The sequence below is a fragment of the Crocodylus porosus genome, unplaced genomic scaffold (genome assembly GCF_001723895.1).
Source record: "Crocodylus porosus isolate Cpor-Errol unplaced genomic scaffold, CroPor_comp1, whole genome shotgun sequence".
Classification (NCBI taxonomy): domain Eukaryota; kingdom Metazoa; phylum Chordata; order Crocodylia; family Crocodylidae; genus Crocodylus; species Crocodylus porosus.
The window spans coordinates 70,090,263-70,111,786 of record NW_017728947.1 but is presented as its reverse complement, the minus strand read 5'-3'; the positions used below and the strand labels follow the sequence as shown (position 1 = coordinate 70,111,786).

Sequence of the window (21,524 nt, the reverse complement as noted above, 5' to 3'; positions counted from 1 at the left end):
CATTCCGGATTCCTTTGGTTGTCTCAGTCTCATAGTGTGGTCTATTCAACAGCACCTTTAAGACAATGTGGTTGTCAGTATTTAAACAAACTGGGGAAAAATAAGCTAAAGCAATGAGATCAACAACAATAAGTTAATTTCCAGTTAAAAAATAAGTAAAACATCACCAAGTAGTGTATTTGGACTGACTACAAAGTGACAGTCAGAGGATTATTCCACAGATTTCTAATGCGGGAAATTCTGATGGCATTTACTAGCATAACCTTTCAACTCTGAGCACATCAATAGAAGCAGACAGTGGTTTGAAATATGATTCCTTGCAGATAGCATATCCTCATTCATCTGACTGTGGTGCTCTGTGCTCCATTGCACAAACAGCGGCTCACCCACTTCTGAGAGGACACTAATAAAAAAGGCATCAATTTTCAGCTCTAGTACTACTGTGATCTCTTTATATGTTCGACATCCAACATTAAATTAAAATGCTGTTATAAATCCTACTTTCTGAATCTGGAATGAGTGTTGGGTTTTTGTCGCATGAGACTGCAGCAAATCTTGTCAAAAGCAAGGAAGCACATCTTGTTCACTCAGAATTAATGTTGTGGATGAAAGGAGGAGGTAAAAGAGGTTGAATATGGTGAACTGTGGGTGTCAAAGGCAGTGGGTAATGCAGCTTCGGGGTACCAAACAGAGCAAAACAGTTGCTGCTTTCAAAATGTTGTTAATAAAGTCTTACAATTAACAATTACAAATTGTGTATTAGACACAATTTTTTGATAATTTAAAGTGCATTTAGAAAAATACAAATTTTAAAATGTGATTACAGCTGACTGCATCTGTAGTAAGTACAGTCATCTGTACTAAACCCAACAATTTTATAACAACCAAGTAACACAGGGAAAATATTTTGGATCATATCAAGCCCCAGAGTGAAGGTTATTACAGGGTGTCTATGCAAAATTATGCATATTGATGTTGATGTTCATGGCTTGTGTCAGTTTGTCATTTGCACTTGAGTTGTCTTAAAAGTTCTTGGGTTAGCGTGGGAGTGGGGGTTGAAATCATTATAAGGCAAAAATTATTAAACACCAGTATGTACTAATTCAATAATCTCAAAATCTTTTCATATGAGAAAATTACAATATACATTATACAATATACTGGCTGTAGGAAGCAAAAAAGCTAAGGAAAACATTTCTTTTAAGCACAAGACTATAATATGTTTTGGAGCCTTTCGACTGTGTCTGGTAACCTCAAATGGCAGGTATCTTTTTCTCCTTTAAGAGCTATACTAAACTACAATGAAAAGGCAGTAATGGTTTCAGCAAAGATACTGTGTCTGTAGATATTCTCTCTTGTTTAGTTCATTCATAATTACGAAGAAAAGAAACAAGCTTGCTTTTTTTAAGGGTGGGGGAGTGCCTCAAAGAGTGGTTCAATATCTGGATCGAACAGAGGAACTTTTCCCCCCTAAGGATCCTGCCTGAAGAAACCTTGACATGCACAAAGTCAGAACCTAGACAAAGTTGCCCTGGTGAGAACGATAAGGTCACCCGTGGGATTGCTGAGATTATCTCTGTCAAGCACTTGGACAGCATGCAGTCAAATGATGCATCATGCAGTCATTTTCGGGGGGGAAAAATCAATTTCTTCACCAGGTCGCTATTTGCTTTTCAAAGTGCCCTTGTAGGCCTTCACCACCAAGCATTTATCAATTTAAATGTTGTAAATTGATAATGTGCCACTGTGCCTTGTACTGTTTCTGAATTATTTTGATACTTATATTTTCTCACTGGTTTCAAAACCCTCAGAGCCTCTCTGTATTTGAAAAGGATCCCCCCCTCCCCCCACATCTTTTTAACATAAAAGTAATGAAGTTTCTTATGCTGAGCACTGAAAAATATGTCTTGGAAATCTACATGATGGTGATATAGAATTTCACATGCTTTTATTTAAGAATTGTTTTTAAAAGGGGTCAAAACACCACACAAATTATTAATATTAGTGCATGGATTTATTAACTAAGAGGCTGATCAGTCTTGCCACTATCATTCAAATTTGGAATACTAAAGACAAAACAAAATCCTGTGGGCTCTTATTTTTTTTAAGGCTTTGTTACATAACATATTGTGAGGCGTTGTTTTTATAATGTTGCAATAAGAAAATGAGCTAAAACTTACAGAATGAATATAAGTGTCACATTTTCCTGACACTTTTTAAAATAAACATAGCATAAAGTATTGCATTAACCATATACTATCTTCAGCTTCATTTGCATTGAAAAACAGGTAGAGCACAGTAGTTGAAGCTTGTGCTTCGTAAAAGCAAAAGAAATACATAGCAGTTGCAAAGCATCCTTAACCTCCAGTGATTTATTGGCCCTCAGCCAAGTTATCAGGGGAATCTAATTCTTCTTTATTATTCAAATAAACCACATTTGGCACCATGGTTCCCTTTCAGAATAGCTTCACAAATAGACTGAGTACTGTCATTTATTTGACCTTGTACTTGTGTGCTGTAGCTATAATTTTATTTGCCATTCCATAGAACAAATGCACAGAAATCCAAAATACAATGATCCATTCTAGTATTAGTAAGGCAGTTGACATCTAATATACCTGTTGTCTTCACCTGTTTTGTTTTAAAAAGGACCAAATGTAAACAACAGTTTATCCCTTTTTTTCTCCTTCACCTCTATTAGCTCTTATTATGTCTGCAGCTGCACTACTCCCTTTTAGTGAGCTTTCTTTAAACAGGCCAATTTGCAACCCTGTTTGTGTCCTGGAAAGCTTGAAGGAAAGGTAGGAAATATTTTAAGGCATGGACTTTACAAAACAAAAGAGAAGGGAGATAGATAGTATCTGCATGGTATATATGTAGAGTACTTTCATCAGTGGGAGATGATGAAATAACTTGTTCCAGGATAAGGGGAATAAGCAACTAGCTTGTTGGCCTATAATGTTTTCCAATTAAACTGAAATCTTAAAAACTTGTTCATTTTCTCCTTTTGTTGTATATGCATATATTTCTTTTAAGGAGGACCGTTACTGTCAATGTTTCAATATTCTGTTTGGGCCAAATTCTTAATTTTGGCCACACATGTTGGGAACCAAAATTCCAAATGTAGGCAATCATTTGGATTTTTAGATCCACGGAAGAGTTATTTGAGCGTCTAGTTGAATGTTCACATCCGAGATCTGGCAATTAATGTAGTCATCTACATTTGCAAACTGACTCCCCCTCTCCATTTATAACTAAAGGAACTCAAGGATTGGTAATTTTCAAAAGATGACAGTTTCTTGGTTTTTAAAACTACTCAATGTGTGGTGTGGTTAAACAGACAGACACACAGGATTAATCTACACTGTGTATTTTTACATCATAATACTGCAACAGCATGGAAAGTCGCCTGTAACGCTGCAACCCACACAAAAGTAAATTCCATTGATACAAGCTGCTTTTAACATCAGTGCACCATGTTCACCCTGGCTCCAATAAAGTCAACGAGAGGTTCTGCTACTGAATTCAATTGCCTGGGATTTTGAAGATATTTTACTGCTGGGGTAAATGCTGCACAACAGTCACAAGTGCAGAAAACCTTACGCTTATATCTAAGTTAATAAATAAGCATGAACCTACAAACAAATACTACAGTTTCTTGTCCCACTGTATATTGAGAAGGATATTGGAAAATATGAACATGTGGCCGATTAATACAATTCATAGATTTCAGACCATTTTTTTCTGCCTTTTTAAGCTTTTATTGTACTCTCTTCTTTCTCACTGTCTTCACTGTCTACTACCACTGTGTCTTTTTGTCTGACATAAACATATATCTAGTGTTCTCTGAAACTGTCCTGAAAGCAATTCCATGGTGGACTGCTCTGGGAGGACCACTCTAAAAAATGAATTCTAAAATTCAACTAACTTAAAATTCTTGGCTAGCAGTAGTCAGAAGATTAAACATTGAAACCCACATATGTTTAGGCGTTTGTCTGCCCATAATATCAGAAAAGTATATTTACTATAGCTTTTACTGAGTGTGTCTACACATGCCTATTAATGTGCAGCAATAAACTCCGGAGCTTAGAATTTATTGCTACCAGGCACAACATGTTCAGCTGGGTTGGAGCATCCCTGGCTGGCAGGGGGCTCGGCTCAGGCTGTGGAGGGGCTGGCTGGAGCACAAGGGTACTCCACTGTGGAGCTAGCCAGCAGGCAGCTTCCACACTGAAATACCCTGGTGCCTCAGCCAGCCACCACAGTGTCTACACATGTAATGCTGTGGAGATTTTTTGTGCCACAGCAAGATACTACTTATATTTAAAAGTACTATCCTGCTGCAGAGTAAATTAATCTACTCTAACCTAACAGAGGTGCATGTGTAGATGCTGACATGTTTACTGCACAGTTTACTAAGTCAACTGAGCAGTAAATGTATCCTGTAGACAGACATGCCTATTGTTAAGTTGGTCCAGACTGTGTCATATGGAACCTTATTGTCATCACGTCAGTCAGCCTCTAGAGCAGTGATTCCCAACCAGGATGCCTCAGCACCCTGGGGCGTCTTGACACCCCATGCAACGTGACCTCTGCCAGGTGCGTAAACATGATTCACAAGATAGATCCAGAGATTTCAAATAGGAATCCACAGTGTTAAAAACACCCTGCCCTGTTATGGTACTTCTGTGTTCTTTGCAACAGAGGGATTGCTCTTTTATTTTTGTGTAGGCAAAAATGAGTCAAAGTTAAGAACTAATATTTTCCAAGGGGTATCCAGAGTCTAAGGAGGGGTGCCTTGAGTCTAAAAAAGTTGGGAACCACGATCCAGAGATGTTGGGTGGCTATACAGATACTTCAGGGTGGGGGGAGAGGGGGTGCTTTAATTAGAGCAGTTCCAAGAGCCACTCTAATTAAAGCACCCACAGCGTCATGCCTATTAAGAATCCCCATGATTCAAAATAGCAGCAGGCGCACTTGAACTAAAGCTCATTCGACAATCTTTAGTTCAACTGCCCCTGCTACCATTTTGAAGTGTGGGGATGCTGAACAGACATGACATGGGGGCTGCTGGAGCACGTTAATTAACATGCTCCGGCAGACTCGGTGAATCAAGTCTGCTCCGACGTGTGCTAATTAGCACACGTCGCAGCAGACATCTGGTACGTATATAAGTGCCTTTTAGTTTTATCAGATTTCTTTCTTACTAGTCTGGAAGCTCTGTTAGAACATCAGACTGTTTTTTTGAACCACTATCCCTCAAAGTACACGCAAGAAAAAAACAGGTTTGCCAAAAAATACTCTATGTTCATGCTCAGAACTCAGCCAAAGTCACCTATTTTCCCTTAGATGGACTTGACTTTTTTCTTGATTCTAAACACATAAAACCTTATTTTCATTGCTAGTAATTAAAAAGGGATAACAAGGACAATGTTGTCTATGCAGAGAAACACATATGCCAGACACAAAGATGAGCAATCAATACAAGAAACCTGGAATTTACATTATGGAATGTTTTAGACTTCTCAGAAAGTGTCTATAGGTTATAGTCCATACAGATTTGACCTCAGCAAACCTCATGCTAGGAAGTCAGCTTTGTTTACCTAAAAGCTATGTATACAACGAAAAGAAATGGAGGCAACATATTTTACATGTTCATATCCCATTAATGCTGGTTCTTGCCAACTTTATCATATACCAGATTTCAATAAAATAGCAACCTACCAATAATGACTGCCTCACTTTGGACTATTTTGAAATCACTGTTGTGAAATATTAGCATTTTCTTTGTACTTTGAGAATTGTTTATATGGATGTTTTTGCCAGTTCTTTTTGTAACAAATAAAGCTTTTGAATGCTTAATTTAGTGTGCATGATTGCAGTTTCTTTTTTTTTTTTGCAGTGTTAGTGATGCATCTATAAGCTATTACAGCAAGTATTACAGCACTTACAGGGAGACTACTGAAAAAACTGGAAGGGTTGTCTACTGTATACACCATCTCTACTTATTCAGTATTTAATACATTACTACTGTCTCAAACAAAGATTAGGTTGGGACATCAACTGGAACCGGACATATTTAATGGCTATATCAGTTCCTCAGCATTTTCCTTATTATGGTGTTAAAGATCTCAATCTTGGCTTTAAGTTTTCAATGACCTTTTTTTCACAAATACCTTGATTAATAAGTGCAAAGACAGGTTTGCACTGATACACATCAAATGCTGTAACATGCCTATAAAATTGCCTCATTCATCTGGACACTTGTTTGAAAAGTATATATAGATAAAGATGAAGTATAAAGTCTCAGTAATTTGAAACAAGTTTAGAGGAAGAATTGACTTCTAAAGTATTACAGTTAAAAAGCTGTAGAAGAAAATGCTTTTAACAAGAGACTAGCATAGGGTTAAAGCCAAATTTTTCTTGAACAGATGATATTTCAGATGGCCACACTATTCCAGATGCATCAATTTCCTTGAAAATCCAATCCATATATGTGCATATGCTGTGCTGGCAGGAGGACTGACTGAAATGGCCAAAACCCAAGAGCTAATATTCTTTTGGCCAGAATAATGCAATTATTATTTTCCTAGCTATCAGTCTAAGCATACAGAGCCATCTGTTATGCAAAGCAAACATACACATCTCAATTACAGAAAATGCAGTTGCCTTGACAGAATTTGGATTACACCACTAACCAGGGCTGTAAAATTTGTTTTAAGCTAGTGTATAATGGATGCCTTTCAGGAGTTCCCTAATTAGCATTTACCTGCTTAAACTAATTATTCATCCTTCTTCTTTACTGGCTTATTAAACTTTGTTGGATACTATGCATAAAACAGATTAATATGAGCATAAGACAATAATAAACATTAAAGTTCTGATCCTTTAGTGTATTAGCAACATGGTGGTGCACCAGTTTCAAAATGTGAGATTCTTGATACTAGCTCCCAAACAGATTAAGGCAGGGATTAAAGCCTATTACAAAACTAGGGATTTTAATGAGAGACAAGAATACTAATATTGAGTTAGCAAGAGCTCTGTTTCTAGGTCTATCACTGGGTTTACTAAAGCCATTAGAAAACACAATTACAGTGTATTTTATCCAAATATTGGTATGTTCTTTTAGGAGTAAATGAACACTTACTCCAATTCTCAACAATAACATTTAAAATATGTTTTTTTCCCCAGCAAAAATGCTAAAATAGACCTATGCATTATTACAGAGTCTCTTTCTTTATTTAGCCAGGGTACAGAAAAATCACTAGGTGCCTGAAAGGTTCCAGTACTAAAAGTTGAGTCCTCAGAGCTGTGTCAGCTTAGTCAAGCAACAAGTTCAGTATGGGTTCCCATTTAAAAGAGCAGAAACAAACATTATCTCAATTTTTATCTCCTCAGGGTGACTGCACGAGAGGTAGATTATCCTACTTGGCAAATCATCATGCAAAAACTCTCTGCTGAATTTCTGAATCTAAATAGAATGGAGCTATTTCAGCTAGAAGCCTCTGAATGCAGCAGGATTAGCAATAAGCAACAACAAGCAACTTTTCCCTTTTCCTATCCTTTTAACCTCTGACAAACAGATGTCAGCAATTAAACTCTAAATAATCAAACTGCTATATTTTATGAATTTGTCTTTTCAGATTAGCGAACATTTGTGAAAGCAGCAAAATATGTCCTTGTTGGAACCCTCCCTGCAAGACATTTTAATGGTTTCTTTCAGCATTTCTTGACTCCAAATGACTCCCTGTCATTGTGTCAGCTCCCAGGATAATGCAGGGTACTCCATAAACATCCAGTAATAGGACACAAGGGAAGTACTATTAGTGTGTCCCTTTCCTATCAGGTACAGAGGTTTAAAGTTCAAAACAACTGAGAAAAGAAACTTCATTTGTTCCCAATAAATTAATAATGATCTTTTGTGGCAAAAAAGTTTTCAGGGCCAAGTTTATTTTACCTGAACATTCAATACTGACACATATACTTCTCAAATACTTTTTGGGATGAACCAGATGCTGCCGTTAAAAAAATGAATTCAGTAATTCACACAAAAGGTGGCAAAAAAGATTATCATGACTTTAAGAATGGAAAGAAGAGGAGTACATTGCACACAATTGCATTCTAGAATCTAAAATTTTTACTTACTTGGGATAGGCCTAGATAGATGGAGACAGTTTCTGAAATGTACAAAAATTTTCCTTCTTGGTTTAGTGCAAATACAAATCCATCCAGGGACTGCAGAGTAAAAACAAAACAAAACCCAAATGAATAGACTGATAGATGTTAAAATGGAAACAGATTAAAACAATGGCACCACACAATAAATTGAGACTGATGTTCTATCTTTTATGCATCTTTTTAAATCGTATCCTCATAGAATTCATATAGCATTCTTTTATATATATATATAGGAAGAGCACACTAGCATATTCTGAAGTATGATAGCTTTTTGTCTTCCTTACATCTGCCATGTATTGTGTGAAATCTATTCTTGTCTGCATGAAACAAGAAATAACAAGCCCCCGCCCTCTGAAAATATACTTCAATCTTTCTGGGTGAAAAAAATTATGTGGGCAAAACAAGCCATCCTACAATGAACACTATGCAGAGCACAAAACTGAAAAGTACAGTAGCAAGAAGGGAATTCCCTCTTCCAAAAACTGAGCAAGAGAAAACAAATTCATAATACCACTTGAACCACTATGGACCTCAATAATTTGTTAATTAATCGAGAATTACACCCACACACACACTGACACCTTTTGTGGGAGAACAAACAAAGCCAATCAACAGATTACTGTCAAAGACATTTACAGCTTGGGTCTATAGAAATCTTATGAATTCCATCCTTTCCAAGTAAACCTGTAGATTCAATTTTATTCTGACGTGCAAGTCTTTAGATCTGGCTTCCAGTGTAACCACAAAAATCAAGGCATGACTATGTGCATTGATGTGTAGCTTCTGGAACAGGTCTGCAGTTAGTAAACAAAGGGCTGTGGCTTAAATTTTATACATGGAGTAAATTACTGAACATCAAGATGAAAATATATCAATAAGAATGGGAATAAATCTTCACTGCGAATATACTGCATTTCAGACACTGTATACTTCTTTAGTTTTACACCTCTAATGAGGCTGACTATTGGCAAGTGTGTGTATTTTTTGTGTATGTAAAGTTACACAATAAAGGAGACTAGTGATACTAACAGACTTTGGGAACTGAGAAACAGCCTGAATTCAAGCTCAGATAAATGTATAGGTAAAGCAAAAATGTAATTACATTACATTTGAGATGAACAAGTTTGTGGAAGAACAATATAATAAAGTTACACACAAATTTAGAGAAAATAATACGATGCCAAAGTCACTGTAATAATTTTGCTCTCTTTCAAATACACAGCAGTGATTTCTGAGGCTTTTAAATGTTTTGATTCCTCTGCTTCTTGATTAATTTCTAACACACTGCTGGTCAGAAGCTGACTTTGGCAAGTGTTCACCCCTCTCTGATGTAGTAGGTGGTGGAATTAGTTCAAAAATCTGTGTTTTCTCAAAAGAATAAGCCACACATTAGAAAACAAACACTTGGTAAGATACTGCATTAAAGAAAGACTGTCTAATTTATATTTATGAATTAATAAAAATGTAAATCTACATAGACTTTGTTCATGTAAAACATTTATATTATGCAAGCCATTTATGGCATCTTATAAATCACCATCATTTTTTTTTTCCAAACGATTAACATGGGTTCTGTGAATTCTAACATCAATAACAGGTAAAAAAATAAGGAATGGTGGAGCTCAAATTTTGACCTATCAAGGACAAAAACAAAATCTCAGACATTTGATTTCCATCATTCTCTAATATTTCTTCTACTATTACCAGTGTCATAACCTTTCAAACTTTCCCTGGTAAAACAAAGATAGAAAAGCAAGTTTGCTTAACCTTAGGCTTTTTTAGAGACTCTGTTTCATGTTCCATTCAAGAAGTGGATCTACTAATGTATAGTGGTGAAAGCATCTATGTGATACTAGAAAAAAAACTCAGTAAGAATTAATAATTTTCTGGCCATAGGATTATTCTTGGTGCATGTCTCTCTACCAAAAATGGTAGCATAGACAGGTGGTGCCATGGAATATACCCCACAAGTCCTTTTTCTCTCTCTTGCCTACCGGTCACCTTAAGTGCCATTAGAATTACTTCATTCTACCTACTAGGGTGGATACATGCTCTCCTCTTCCTATTTTATCTCTTCTGACATTTCCTTACAAGTTATGCTTGTGTATGAAAGCTAATAGAATTAAGCTTTTGAAACAGTGCATAGAGCAAAACCAGTTAAAAGTAAGGTGGAGCTACTCAATTTTTGAAAAAGTAAGCACCTCTTTGTTTACTAAGCTGTTAACTACTTCTATTCCTGAAATGCAAGCCAGTGAGAGCAAACTCCAAAGAAATGGAAGGAAAAGACAAGTACAGTTTTTAAGTGGAAAACTAATCAACCCCAAAGTAAAACAAAACCCAACCCTCCAATACCTGCCAGTTCATCCTAAAAATATAAGAGAGCAGATAAGGACTGAGCACCCGTGTACCAATGTTGTTGTTCCTTATACAGGTCAAACAGTGTTTCTGAAGGGCTGTCTCATTTGCTATTCATAGGTATTATTTATGAATATTTATTATTTAAGTAATGCGTGTTGAAATTTTTCAATTTTTCATAAAGCCTGTGTCCTTTGTGTGCACCAAGACAGAGTCAGCCTTTAAACAATGGGGGAATTGGGTCCTGTAGAAGAGCTTTTGACATCACAGTATGATGCACATATACTGCCGACTGAGGAAATATTTTGGAAGTATCATTTGAGTTATGTGACCAACCACAGAACAACACTTACAAAAAAATACTGGTTTCAATCTCATGTAAATCTCTTTTTCAAAACAAAGACCAGAGCGTAACTTCCAAAGACAGGATTTCTAAAGAGATTCACTGTAGATCAAAGGCAAGTGTGACCTGTGTTGCAGTTGTGATCGACAGAGGTTTACAGTCCAGAGCCACTGTCAATTTTAATACAGAGTCAGGGCTTGCAGAGACTAGAGGGATTTCATAAAATGCTCCATTTTCATCAAAGCAGAGGCCACATGGATCAAAATGGTGGACTTGGCTATGTAGTCTTGAACTATACCCCCTTTTTAACTGACACTAGCTGCCATGCTATGCTTAGTAGTGGGGCTTCACAAAAGCTGCTGCTGTAGCCCTGAGGTGGGCAAATTTCGGGGACCCTGGATTAAAGAAAAAGCTGCAAGCAATGCAGTTTTAAGACACCACATATGTATTGGTAGTGCGCAAAATGTGATTAAATCTGAAGTTTCACAGGACTTTTGATTTGAGAAAACCATTATGTATTATGCTGTTTCAATCACCACAGGCTACTTTTTAATTTTTTTTAAACTGCCCCACTGTTTTCAACAGGCGCCAATTAAGATTCTGGGGTCAAAGTGTTAATTACATCTTCTTACCCACTATGTAGAATTTTGTGATTATTAACGAAGGTTGGATTAAGATGAAAAAGAACCGACACAAATGTTAATGCTTGCCCCTCCTCGAGAAGATTTATCATAATACCATGCTGAAATCTATATGCTTTCTTCAAAGCAGTTAGGAAACAAAATTGTGAAGGAAACACTAAAATAAATGTTTTAAAGACATGCAAGGATCTATCGAGACAGTATTCTTATTACTAAGAAAAGTTCTAAGCTCGCCAGGCAGGATTGATATGAGATTTCCTTTGTCAGAGCTCTGTAAGTCTATGTAGTAAATATGAAAGAAGTGAGACTTAGATGTAAAAGTCAATAGCTACAGCACCTCTAAATAATGCAAATAATTATAATGTATTGTCCACAGATATTAGTAGAATGTGGCAAATTTAGGACATGGGTTTTTAACCCCAAACACTGAGTTCCTTATATTGTATTTGTCAAATTGTGGTTATTTCCTTGCAGTATATGAAATTAACTCTACTACTCTGACTGAATATGCTACTATGTAATGAATGGTGCTAAAAGGATTTATATTTGTCAGAGGAATTGTGTCCCTTCTATTTATGCATATTCTCACTACCATCAAATTTCATACATTGAAATCTTACTACACAGTGTCCTTCTGGAAAATATCCTCATATATCATATTTCCCATGGAGTCCCTAGCTCCTTCTAGTGTATTCCAACACTGCAAAAAACCCTGTTACCCTGACCTAAACTCCAGTTAGAGTGAAGAATTACCAGTAGGCTAGGTTATTTTAATGACAGATTATTTTAAACTCAGCCTTCACCATCTGTTCCACCCCCTAATTATGAATGCAAAAAGAACATATTTCACAATTACATCAGTAAAAAAGTAAGATATACATGATTTAAATGCACGCATGTGTTCCTTGTCCAATGCAGCATGCATCTGTGATGTTTTGCTCATAATTCAGGCTCTGATCGGGGGGGAAAACTGCTCACCCCTGATAAAATAGATTAATTGATATACTAAACTTTTTCCTGGCAAACAGATCATCTTAATTAGAATTTTTCACTGTTATGACATAATGATATTATAACTGGAGCTAAGCATTAATTTGAACACAATGCTTGTCACCAATTAGACATATAGCATTCAATAACAGCTCAAATATTTTACTGTTATAAAGAGAGATAGTATTGGATTCAACCAATATGCAGCTATGCAAACAGTTCCCCATCTTGTAATAAACACATAATTGTGAAAAAACCATCCTGCAAAAGATCTTTACAAAATAGCACAAATTTACAGTGGATAAGGGTAAGTTTTATTTAAAAATGGCATTCTCCTTGTAGGTGAAAAGTGGACAGAGACCTTAAAACGCAGTAGATATACAACAACAGCACAGCGAAGCACGCTAAGAGGAATCAGTTTTAAGGCTGTAATGCCCACCTACCACGCTATCATTATTAAGGTAACATTCTGCAGTAACACCAACAAACTTACCAAAGCATGACTGCTTATGCAGGGGAAAAAAATGGTAACAAACTTGTGCCTTGGGCTTTTATAATTAAATCATGTGAAAAGAGAAGTGTTATCCTTGGAAATTTGACTTTATGTCCACAGTATCTGATGCACACAGGCAGTTTTGAATATTTATTAACTTAAAGAAATCTCTAACAGTTTTCTTAATGAACTTCTGTTTTCTTTCCCTGAGAAGAAACAAATCCCAAATAAAAGAAAGAAAGGTATGGGTACTAGAAGATGCTGTAGTGCTCCTTGTTCTCTGAGTCCTTTTTGTGCACAATGTAAATCCTTTCCAGTTGCAAAATCAAACTGCCATAGAACTCATTTTCAACTCTTGTATTAATACCATTTTCCCACTTGTCTAGTGTAATGAACTATATTAAGCATGAGCTCTGAGATAGTGACACACACCTGGCAACAAAAATGGTGAGGTAAGAGGACAAACTCAAAAATCATGGTCAGAGTAAGCTCTGGTGCCATTTTACTAATTTGGCTCCCTCTTGCTTTTTTGCTGTTGTGGACAAGAAGACTGCATGAAATTTATTATGACAGGGAAATGTCCTAAAATAAACCAATCTATCTTCAGGAAACTTCTTCATGACTATGAAAAAAGTGGCAAAAGGTTGCATGACAGATCTTGTCAATTCCCTCCAAATTTCTGGGCCATGAGAATTGGTGCAACCAAAATACTAAGTGATGGTATGAGGAGGCATTACCAGAAAAAAAAAATATTGTTCAAGGGTCTCTTACCAGGATCAGTTATAAAGCACAGGGTATAAAGAGAAAACCAGAAATTTACATGCAAGGATAACAGCTAAAAACTGACTGCAAGGTTATGATGCTGTATTCACAGACATATTTACTGATAATAAACTGAGCCAGATAATCATGTAAGGACTAAAAATCTCAGAGTTCTAAGAGTTCAAGAAAAATCAAAGATTAAGAATGTGGCCCTTTTTGTATATGTGAAAATGCTGAAAGGTCTTTGGGGCCTTCAAGCCTGTGGATTGTAATTCAACTTTAATTTCTACTAGAACACTGCTGTAAATTGCTGCACAACCCATCCCATCCCAACTGCATGAAAGAAAAATAGCATTCTAAAATCTATGAGACTCATTGAAAATTTGGTATACTAATTTAAAAAGGGAGTAAAATAGAGTCTTCAAAAATACCTGAATGGAAGACTTGCACCCATTATGTATCGTCCCTACAGAGGATAAATGATACTGGTTAAATGCACACAGATACCTTTATCAAGGTCAAATCATAGGAAACAACTGATGAACTTCAGTTGAGTGACAGACATCTAATGATTTTAAGTACTTTTGTGAACTTTCCTTAGTGAAATATTGGAATTGTTGTTCAATATACCACATATCTCTGCTAAGTTATATGCTTATTGTTCATTAGGGCTAGGGACAGACATTACACATAAACCAGTTCAAGCAATCATAAACTGGTTTAAACCTGTAACAGAACAGGTGCACATAAACCAGTTTCAAAATGGCCAAACCAGTTTGAGATAAATTTGATTGAATGTACTATCAGGCTTAACTGATTGAGCTCAAACTGGTTTGTGCAATGTCTGTCCCAGAACCCCCTGCTGGGTTTAACTTAAACCAGAGCCCCCCAGCATCCCAGCACCCTCTCTGGGATGGGCTCTCTGATCCAGCAGAGCAGGGCTGGCCCCACCCCTCTGCTTCCCAGCCAAGCAGGGACAAGCAGGAGCAGGCAGGGATGGGGCTCTTGCCAGAGGGGGATTTAATTCCCTGCTCCCTGTCCCACCAGCAAGGACCCAAGCTGTGTCTGCTGGACACTTCACCCTTGCTGCTGCAGCACAGAGCTGGTGTGGACCCTAGGTCAGAGGGGGCAGGGAGTGGGGGTTATTCCCCCAACTACCCCAACTGCCCCTGGAGAACTGCAGCCAGGTCTGCTCACCCCAACCACCACTTGCTCGCTGTTTGTGTCAAGCAGCAGAAGAAGCCCCCTCTACCAAATGCCGGAGGGAGAGGAAATAACTCCCGTCCTTGTCCCCTGCCTAAGGGGTCCTGCCTCTACCCAGCCACTGCAGCAGCAAGGAGGCAGGGCCCTTGATGGGGGCAGCAGCTGCTGTCATAGTGTTGGGGAGCATGACTGACACCTCCTGGTGGGGGGGGCCCACTGCGGGGTGGGCAGAGCTGCAGCAGATTGTGTGCGGCAGCACTGGGGCTAGGAGGGGGCCAGAGCCCTCCAAGCCGCTGCTGCTGCCATGGTCCGCAGCAGCTTTTCTCACCCCGCAGCAGGGCCCCACACCAAGAAGAGGCTTGCATTTGGGGAAACCATGACAGGGGCTGGCCCCATCAAGGTCACTCTCCCCTCACTGCTCCAGCAGCTGGGCAGAGGTGGGGCCAGAGGCTGGCTGTCAGGGCCCCTTAGACAGGTGGCAGGGAGTGGGGTTATTTCCCGCCATTCACCCTGGGGCACTGCAGTGGGGTCTGCCTGCTGTGGCTGCTGCTGCCACACACTCCATGCCTGGGGCAAGCAATGTAATAAGCCCTCTCTGCTGAATGCTGGAGGGAGAGGGGCAGGAGGGGGCTTATTCCACTGCTTGCCTCAGGCAGAGAGTAAGTGGCAGTGGTGGCCAGGGCAGGCAGACCCCGCTGAGGTTCCCTGGGGGCAAAGGGAGGAATAACCCCGCTCCCTGCCTAAGGGGCCCTGCTGGCCAGCATCTGGCCCTGCCCCTAACCAGCCGCTGTGGTGGCGAGGGGGGAGCAACAGTGATGAAGGTCAGAGCACCTGGCATGGTCTCCCAGATCGTGAGCCTCTTCCCGTCGTAGGGCTCCACTAAAGGGCAAGGAAAGCTGCTGCGGACCGTGGTGGTGGCTTGGAGGGCTCTGGCCCCCTCTGAGCCCCGGTGCTCCGCCTGCCCTACAGCAGGGCCCCCCCTCTGGGAAGGGGCTTACACTCCCTGACACTATGACAGGGGCTGCTGCCCCCATCAAAGGCCCTGTCCCCTTGCCACTGCAGCAGATGAGCAGAAGTGCAGCCAGATGCCCACCAGCAGCACCCCTTAGGTAGAGAGTAATTCCCTCTTCCTCTGGCATTCAGTGGAGGGGGCAGCAAGGGGCTTATTCTGCTGCTTGCCCCAAACAAGGGGTGGTGGCAATGCCAGTTGGGGCAGGCAGACCTGGCTGTGGTTCCCCAGGGGTGGTGGGGGTAGATGGGGTAATAACCCCCCTCCCTGCCCCTTCTGCCTCAGGGGACATGCCGGCCTGCCACTGCAGTAGTGATGGGCGGGCACCCAGCAGACCTGGCTTGGGTCCTTGCCAGTGGGACAAGGAGGAATTAAACTGCTCTTTGACCAATTCAGGCTCTGGCTTTGTGAATGTCTGTCCCTAGTCCAACTGATCTAAATTGGTTGCCTTTTAATAATGGTCTTTAAATAGAAGACAGCTGGCTAGGAGATACTGATATGGGTGTTTGGGGCTAAAATTATTTGTTAGGAACAGTTTGATGTCTAATGCAGTACATGCTAACACAGTGGAAGTCAAATGGCTGGATACGTTATCTTAATTTATATGTTAGGCTTCCATGGGATTAAGGTTTTAATAGTCTGGTGACCTTCTATGGCTTGAAGCTCTTGGATGGTTTTACATCTTGGAGAGGATAGGAAGGGTATACAAGCAGACAACCTTCACTGAGTAAAACATTTTAGAAGATGAGCAGATATACAGTAGCAGGAGACACTCAAATATTGGATTATATAATTTGTCACTCCTACATTCTCCATGAGATAGGGAAAATGCATTTACATGTTTTGGTTCCTGTGGAACATATTGAAAATACTAATTGATTTTTTTTTATATAGAATGTCCTGTGAGAGAGGATGATGTAATTATTTGCATATTTCCTATATCTAGCTGACCAGCATAATTACTGTGCATTCTTCCATTAAAGGCATTTTTATACTATGAAACCACATTGATCCCTTAATCCTTGCTACTTGTTGGAAAATTCTAGACAGTGTAAAATAAACACATAAATATATATATACTTAAAAAGGTATGAGATAGAAGAAAACATATTTAAATGGAAAAGGGGGGGTGGGGACTGCTGAGAAAGGGATTCATGGCTGCCTCAATTATAATTTCATTTTGTGGGAGTTGTGTATTAAAACGCTGACCTTTCATCTCTAGATTGCCAGTTCATGCTAAACATACAGTCCTAAATCAGATGGGCTTTCTACCCAAAGCACCATGCTGTTTGGACTGCAGACTGCTGCAAAGCAATTGTATGCTGTCTAGTACAAGGGCCAGCAACCCTTTTCAACTTGCAGAAGGGAATAACCTGATTCCAGTCCAATGTGGGCCGAGTGGCTTCCATGACACATCAGTAGTGATGGGGGGGTCTTTCTGTGTGCCCCTGCCAGAGCCACACAACTGGAAGATGCACTCAAGGAATGGGAGGAGCCTAGAAGCAGCTTCCAGCTCCCCGGCCCTGACGCAGCAATCCTCCAGCACATCTTCCAGCCAGAGGAGAGCCACACCAGGGTTGGGCAGCTAGAAGCTGCTTCCACAGTGCTCTTGCTTCTGCCCACCCTCACCCCCCCAACCCAACCCAGATGCAACAGAGCTCTCCTCCGGCTGGAAGTTGTGTTCACGCCACTGCCTCAGGGGAAGGGGTGAGGGGGCAGAGAGAAGTGGCAGTGGCATGGACACAGCTTTCAGCTATTCAGTCTCAGCACTGCTACTCTCTGCTCATTCCCAGTGCAAATGTGCACGGGTACATGCAAGTCCCTGCTGCATCTGGCCCGCAGTCCATATGTTGCTGACTCCTTATCTCGTACAATCAAAAGTACCTATTCAGGATAAAATCTATCATAAAGAGAGTGCTTTACTTTGCCCTTGCCCTCAGAATGTGGTCCCTTCAAGTCAAGGCTGAGTGATTACCTGCCTGCAGACTGGCTTTGCTTTACATCAAGAGGATTCAAGTTTCCAGTGGCTTTTGCATTTAAAAAGGTACAAACATTCGTCTGATACAAAACCTTTTAGCGACCATGATACAGGATGATGCTATAAAATCCAAACCTTGCACCCAGAACCAAGTGGGCAGAGACTTTCCCTTTAATAGACTGCTTTGCAGCTACAGATATGATTCAGAGGTCATTGCTTATTTGTGTAATTTTAAATAATTCTGAGTTTGAAACAAAGTAACCCATTTAGGACAGAGAAGCATTTCAGGTTCAACCAGAACTACCTCATCCATGTACGAACTGTGTGCTTGTAGGCTGCTGCATGTTACTGTGTTCTGAGTGGATGAATCTTTTAAAGGTGCTAAAAGCAAGTACAGAGTAAGGTAAATGTCTGCCATCAATAAAGAATCAAAAGAATATTTGGTATACAGGTAGTTATACTGCTAACATAGCATCCCTACTGACAAGACAATGGGGTCTTTAAATGGAGCTAGCTCAAATTAGGTTCCTACCCCATCGTTTACTGCATGTGGTGCCAGTGACCCAGTGCACATGCAGTAGCGAGCTTATGCTCAGTGAATAGCAGGATTAGGTTATTGTATAACGTATTTCATTTATTTAAGATCAATGTTGATATCTAGAGTGGGGCGGGCTTACAGAAGAACTGAAATGAATTTTTTGTCTGTGATTGTCTGATACAGGTTGATGTTTGTTGGAAGGCATGTTAACACAGAGCATGTAAAAAAAATCTCTAAAAATATGAAATATAAAAATAGTGGGCCAGTTTCTTACCTCCAATCTCAGCGAGAGGTGCAAAGAACTCACAATCTGGCAGTAATTGGACAACTGAGAATTCCATCAGCTCTCAGCTGGCATTAAGTTAGCAGGGCCAGCTCCTGCACCAGCTCTCTCCTCTACTCCACTGGTGCTGGATGCGAGGGGGAAGACCGTGCCCTAGAGATCAACTCTAACAATTCCTTAGGGACCATGCACATCTAGCATAAATTAAGCATCTCTTTTGCTGCTCTGAGTCACTCAGGAGGTGTTGCATATTAAGTTACAGAAACAAGGAATCATAACTGCCACCTGACAATTTATCCTTACCTATCTCTGTGACTCCATGGGCCAGGCCCATGCAGAGAGGATCTGGCCCATCATGATCCAGAGTCTGACAGTTTTTAAAGTTTCATTTTGATCATCTGGTTTGGACAAACTGAAATCCACACTTCCACTGAGGGAAAGGATTGTTAAACTGTTTTGTTTGTTTTTGGCTCTCCTGTTTTTGGATTTACCTTTCTCTTACGAGTTTAGTTAATAGTACAGGACATAGGGATACTAGGAATACAATGATACTAGCAGGAAAAGAAAACAGTTTATTTCCTGGAATCAGCTGGTACCTACATGAATAGGTATACCACCTCTAAGTAATTACCAAATGTTTCAGTGTTCTACATGTTTTTAAAACTGGTATCTCTATATTGGTTTTCAGTGCCTTGAAGGATTTTGAAGTTGTATATTCCACACAAAGGAGGCATGCACCTTTACAAGAAGATCAGTTATTCTGATGGAATTGGGAACCTAGTCCTGAATGATTTCAAGATAAGTCAGTTTACCACTACAACACTCTCCTGCTGTACTGACCTCCCACTTCTGCTTCACCAGGTGAGGAGAGAGTATGCTGCTTTGCTGTCAACAGGACTCCTATGCCACTCTACTGTGAGAAATGCTGCTATTTTTTTTCTGAACTCACCGACTATTTAATGCCTGCATAGGTAAAGATAAGTATGGATTTTGCTGTTTACCAGTACACTTGCATAAATTCAAGCATATCAACTAACAGCACAGAACAGCTTTTTTCAGTGAAGAAGGTTTATACTCTTTTTACACAAATTACTATATTATAGTGGCACCCACAAGTGCTTCTATAATTAAGAGTCTGTCTGTTTTTCTCCTGTAAAATCTTATCTTTGGGGGGACAGGAGAGGGGAGAGAGGTAAGAAAATGGTTTACAATTTTTCCATTAAATATACACAATACAGGCAAAAGATTGGAATATAAGGTCTCAACCCAGGAGTACAATATTATATATAGCATTACCATTCTATATATGCACACACATACTATTACATATATATATATCCATTTAGAAAAGTAGTTTATGTACATGCACAGTAACCATGTGAAAATGTTCCTATAGATTTTTATTACAGGGTGCTGGTGCGCACGCATAGCAACTACACAGTTATGATATCCCCTTAAGGGGTTCCCTGGAGCAATTGCAGTGTAATGTACCATAACCTGGGAATCAAAAGGTTCTTGAGACTTCCTTGACACAGTGGACTGCAGTAGCTGACTGGCATGCCAATAATCCACACACAGAATTACCTAAAGATCACCAAATAAATCTTGACACAACAAACCCTAATGCTATTGTACATGTCAACAATCTGTGCACCGTGTTCTTTGTCCCGAGTAGGAAGTGACACGACTGCTCGAAAGTGTTACTGTCTGTTTCAGTCCAATTTGTAACAATTGCGCAAGTTCAAGTCTGTCCCCAAGGAATATGTGATGCAACTGCTTTAAAGTATGGTGCCAAGGATCCAAGTATGCTAACTTCTTTCCTTCCATCCAAATTTGATCCTCCTTTCCTTAGAGAACTAAGGACAGTTCTGAACTTCAGTTTCATTAACTACAACGCCTTAAACATTGTTACCATCTTCCCTTTTCCCTTCCCCACACCTCTACTTTATATGATGGAGACCCACTTTCAGTTATTCAGAGTTCTCGCTTGCCTTACTCTCGGTTTTTCATCCATGCCCTCAGCAGAGGAACATATAAGCTTAATTGTGGGCCTGGAAGTAGTGTCATCAGCTTCATCGGGGTGTAAGTGGGGCCATAATTTCTAAATTTCAGGTAGTTGTTGTCAGCTGCCTTGACTCCTTTCTTGTGGAGGTTGTTGTGATTTTCTGCTTTTTTTTTTTTTCCTGTCCTGGCTACTTGAATAACTGACATTACTGCTCCTCTGCTGCTGAATTTTAGCAGTTCCTCCAGTGGTGCTGCCTGTGTTGTTCATGGTGGCTCAGCCTCAGTTAAGTGAAAGGTTAACTTTTACCTTTTAGTACAAATTCCCCAAAAAACAAAGCATCAATTTTCCTTAGTAGCTTCTTCTTCACTTTGTTCCCCTCCTTCTTGTTCAGTTGCATGAAACCTGTTCTGAGTCAGAGGTGAACAGGTATTCTCCCTGATTTCACACTGCTGTCTGAAACTCCAGGTCAGAATTTGCATCACTGCCCTTTCCAAGGGGGAATCAGCATGACACCCAACTTACTGAAACTGCAGTAAAGCTACAGTTTTAATTGGCAACAGCTCTCTCCATTTAACAGAAAAAGAAATGAAAAAATAGAAATATATTTTTTGTAACCAGCCAACTTTTATAGAGCTTCTAAGCCTATCTGAATTCATTTGGTCTGTTTTTAGTCATATTGTAGTGAAAAAGAAACACAGTTTTCTCAATGTTTCCACACTTCTGGTTCCAAAGCAGATGGGAAAGTG

At 39.6% G+C, this 21,524-nt stretch overlaps 1 protein-coding gene across 1 annotated transcript in view; it reads right to left on the bottom strand.

Annotated features, from left to right (window-relative positions):
- NPAS3 (neuronal PAS domain protein 3) overlaps positions 1-21,524 on the bottom strand; it is a 741,990-nt gene that overhangs the window by 252,743 nt on the left and 467,723 nt on the right. The window contains exon 6 of the mRNA XM_019551125.1: positions 8,146-8,235. Within this exon, the coding sequence (XP_019406670.1) occupies positions 8,146-8,235 (90 nt within the window). The remainder of the gene's footprint in view (positions 1-8,145; positions 8,236-21,524) is intronic.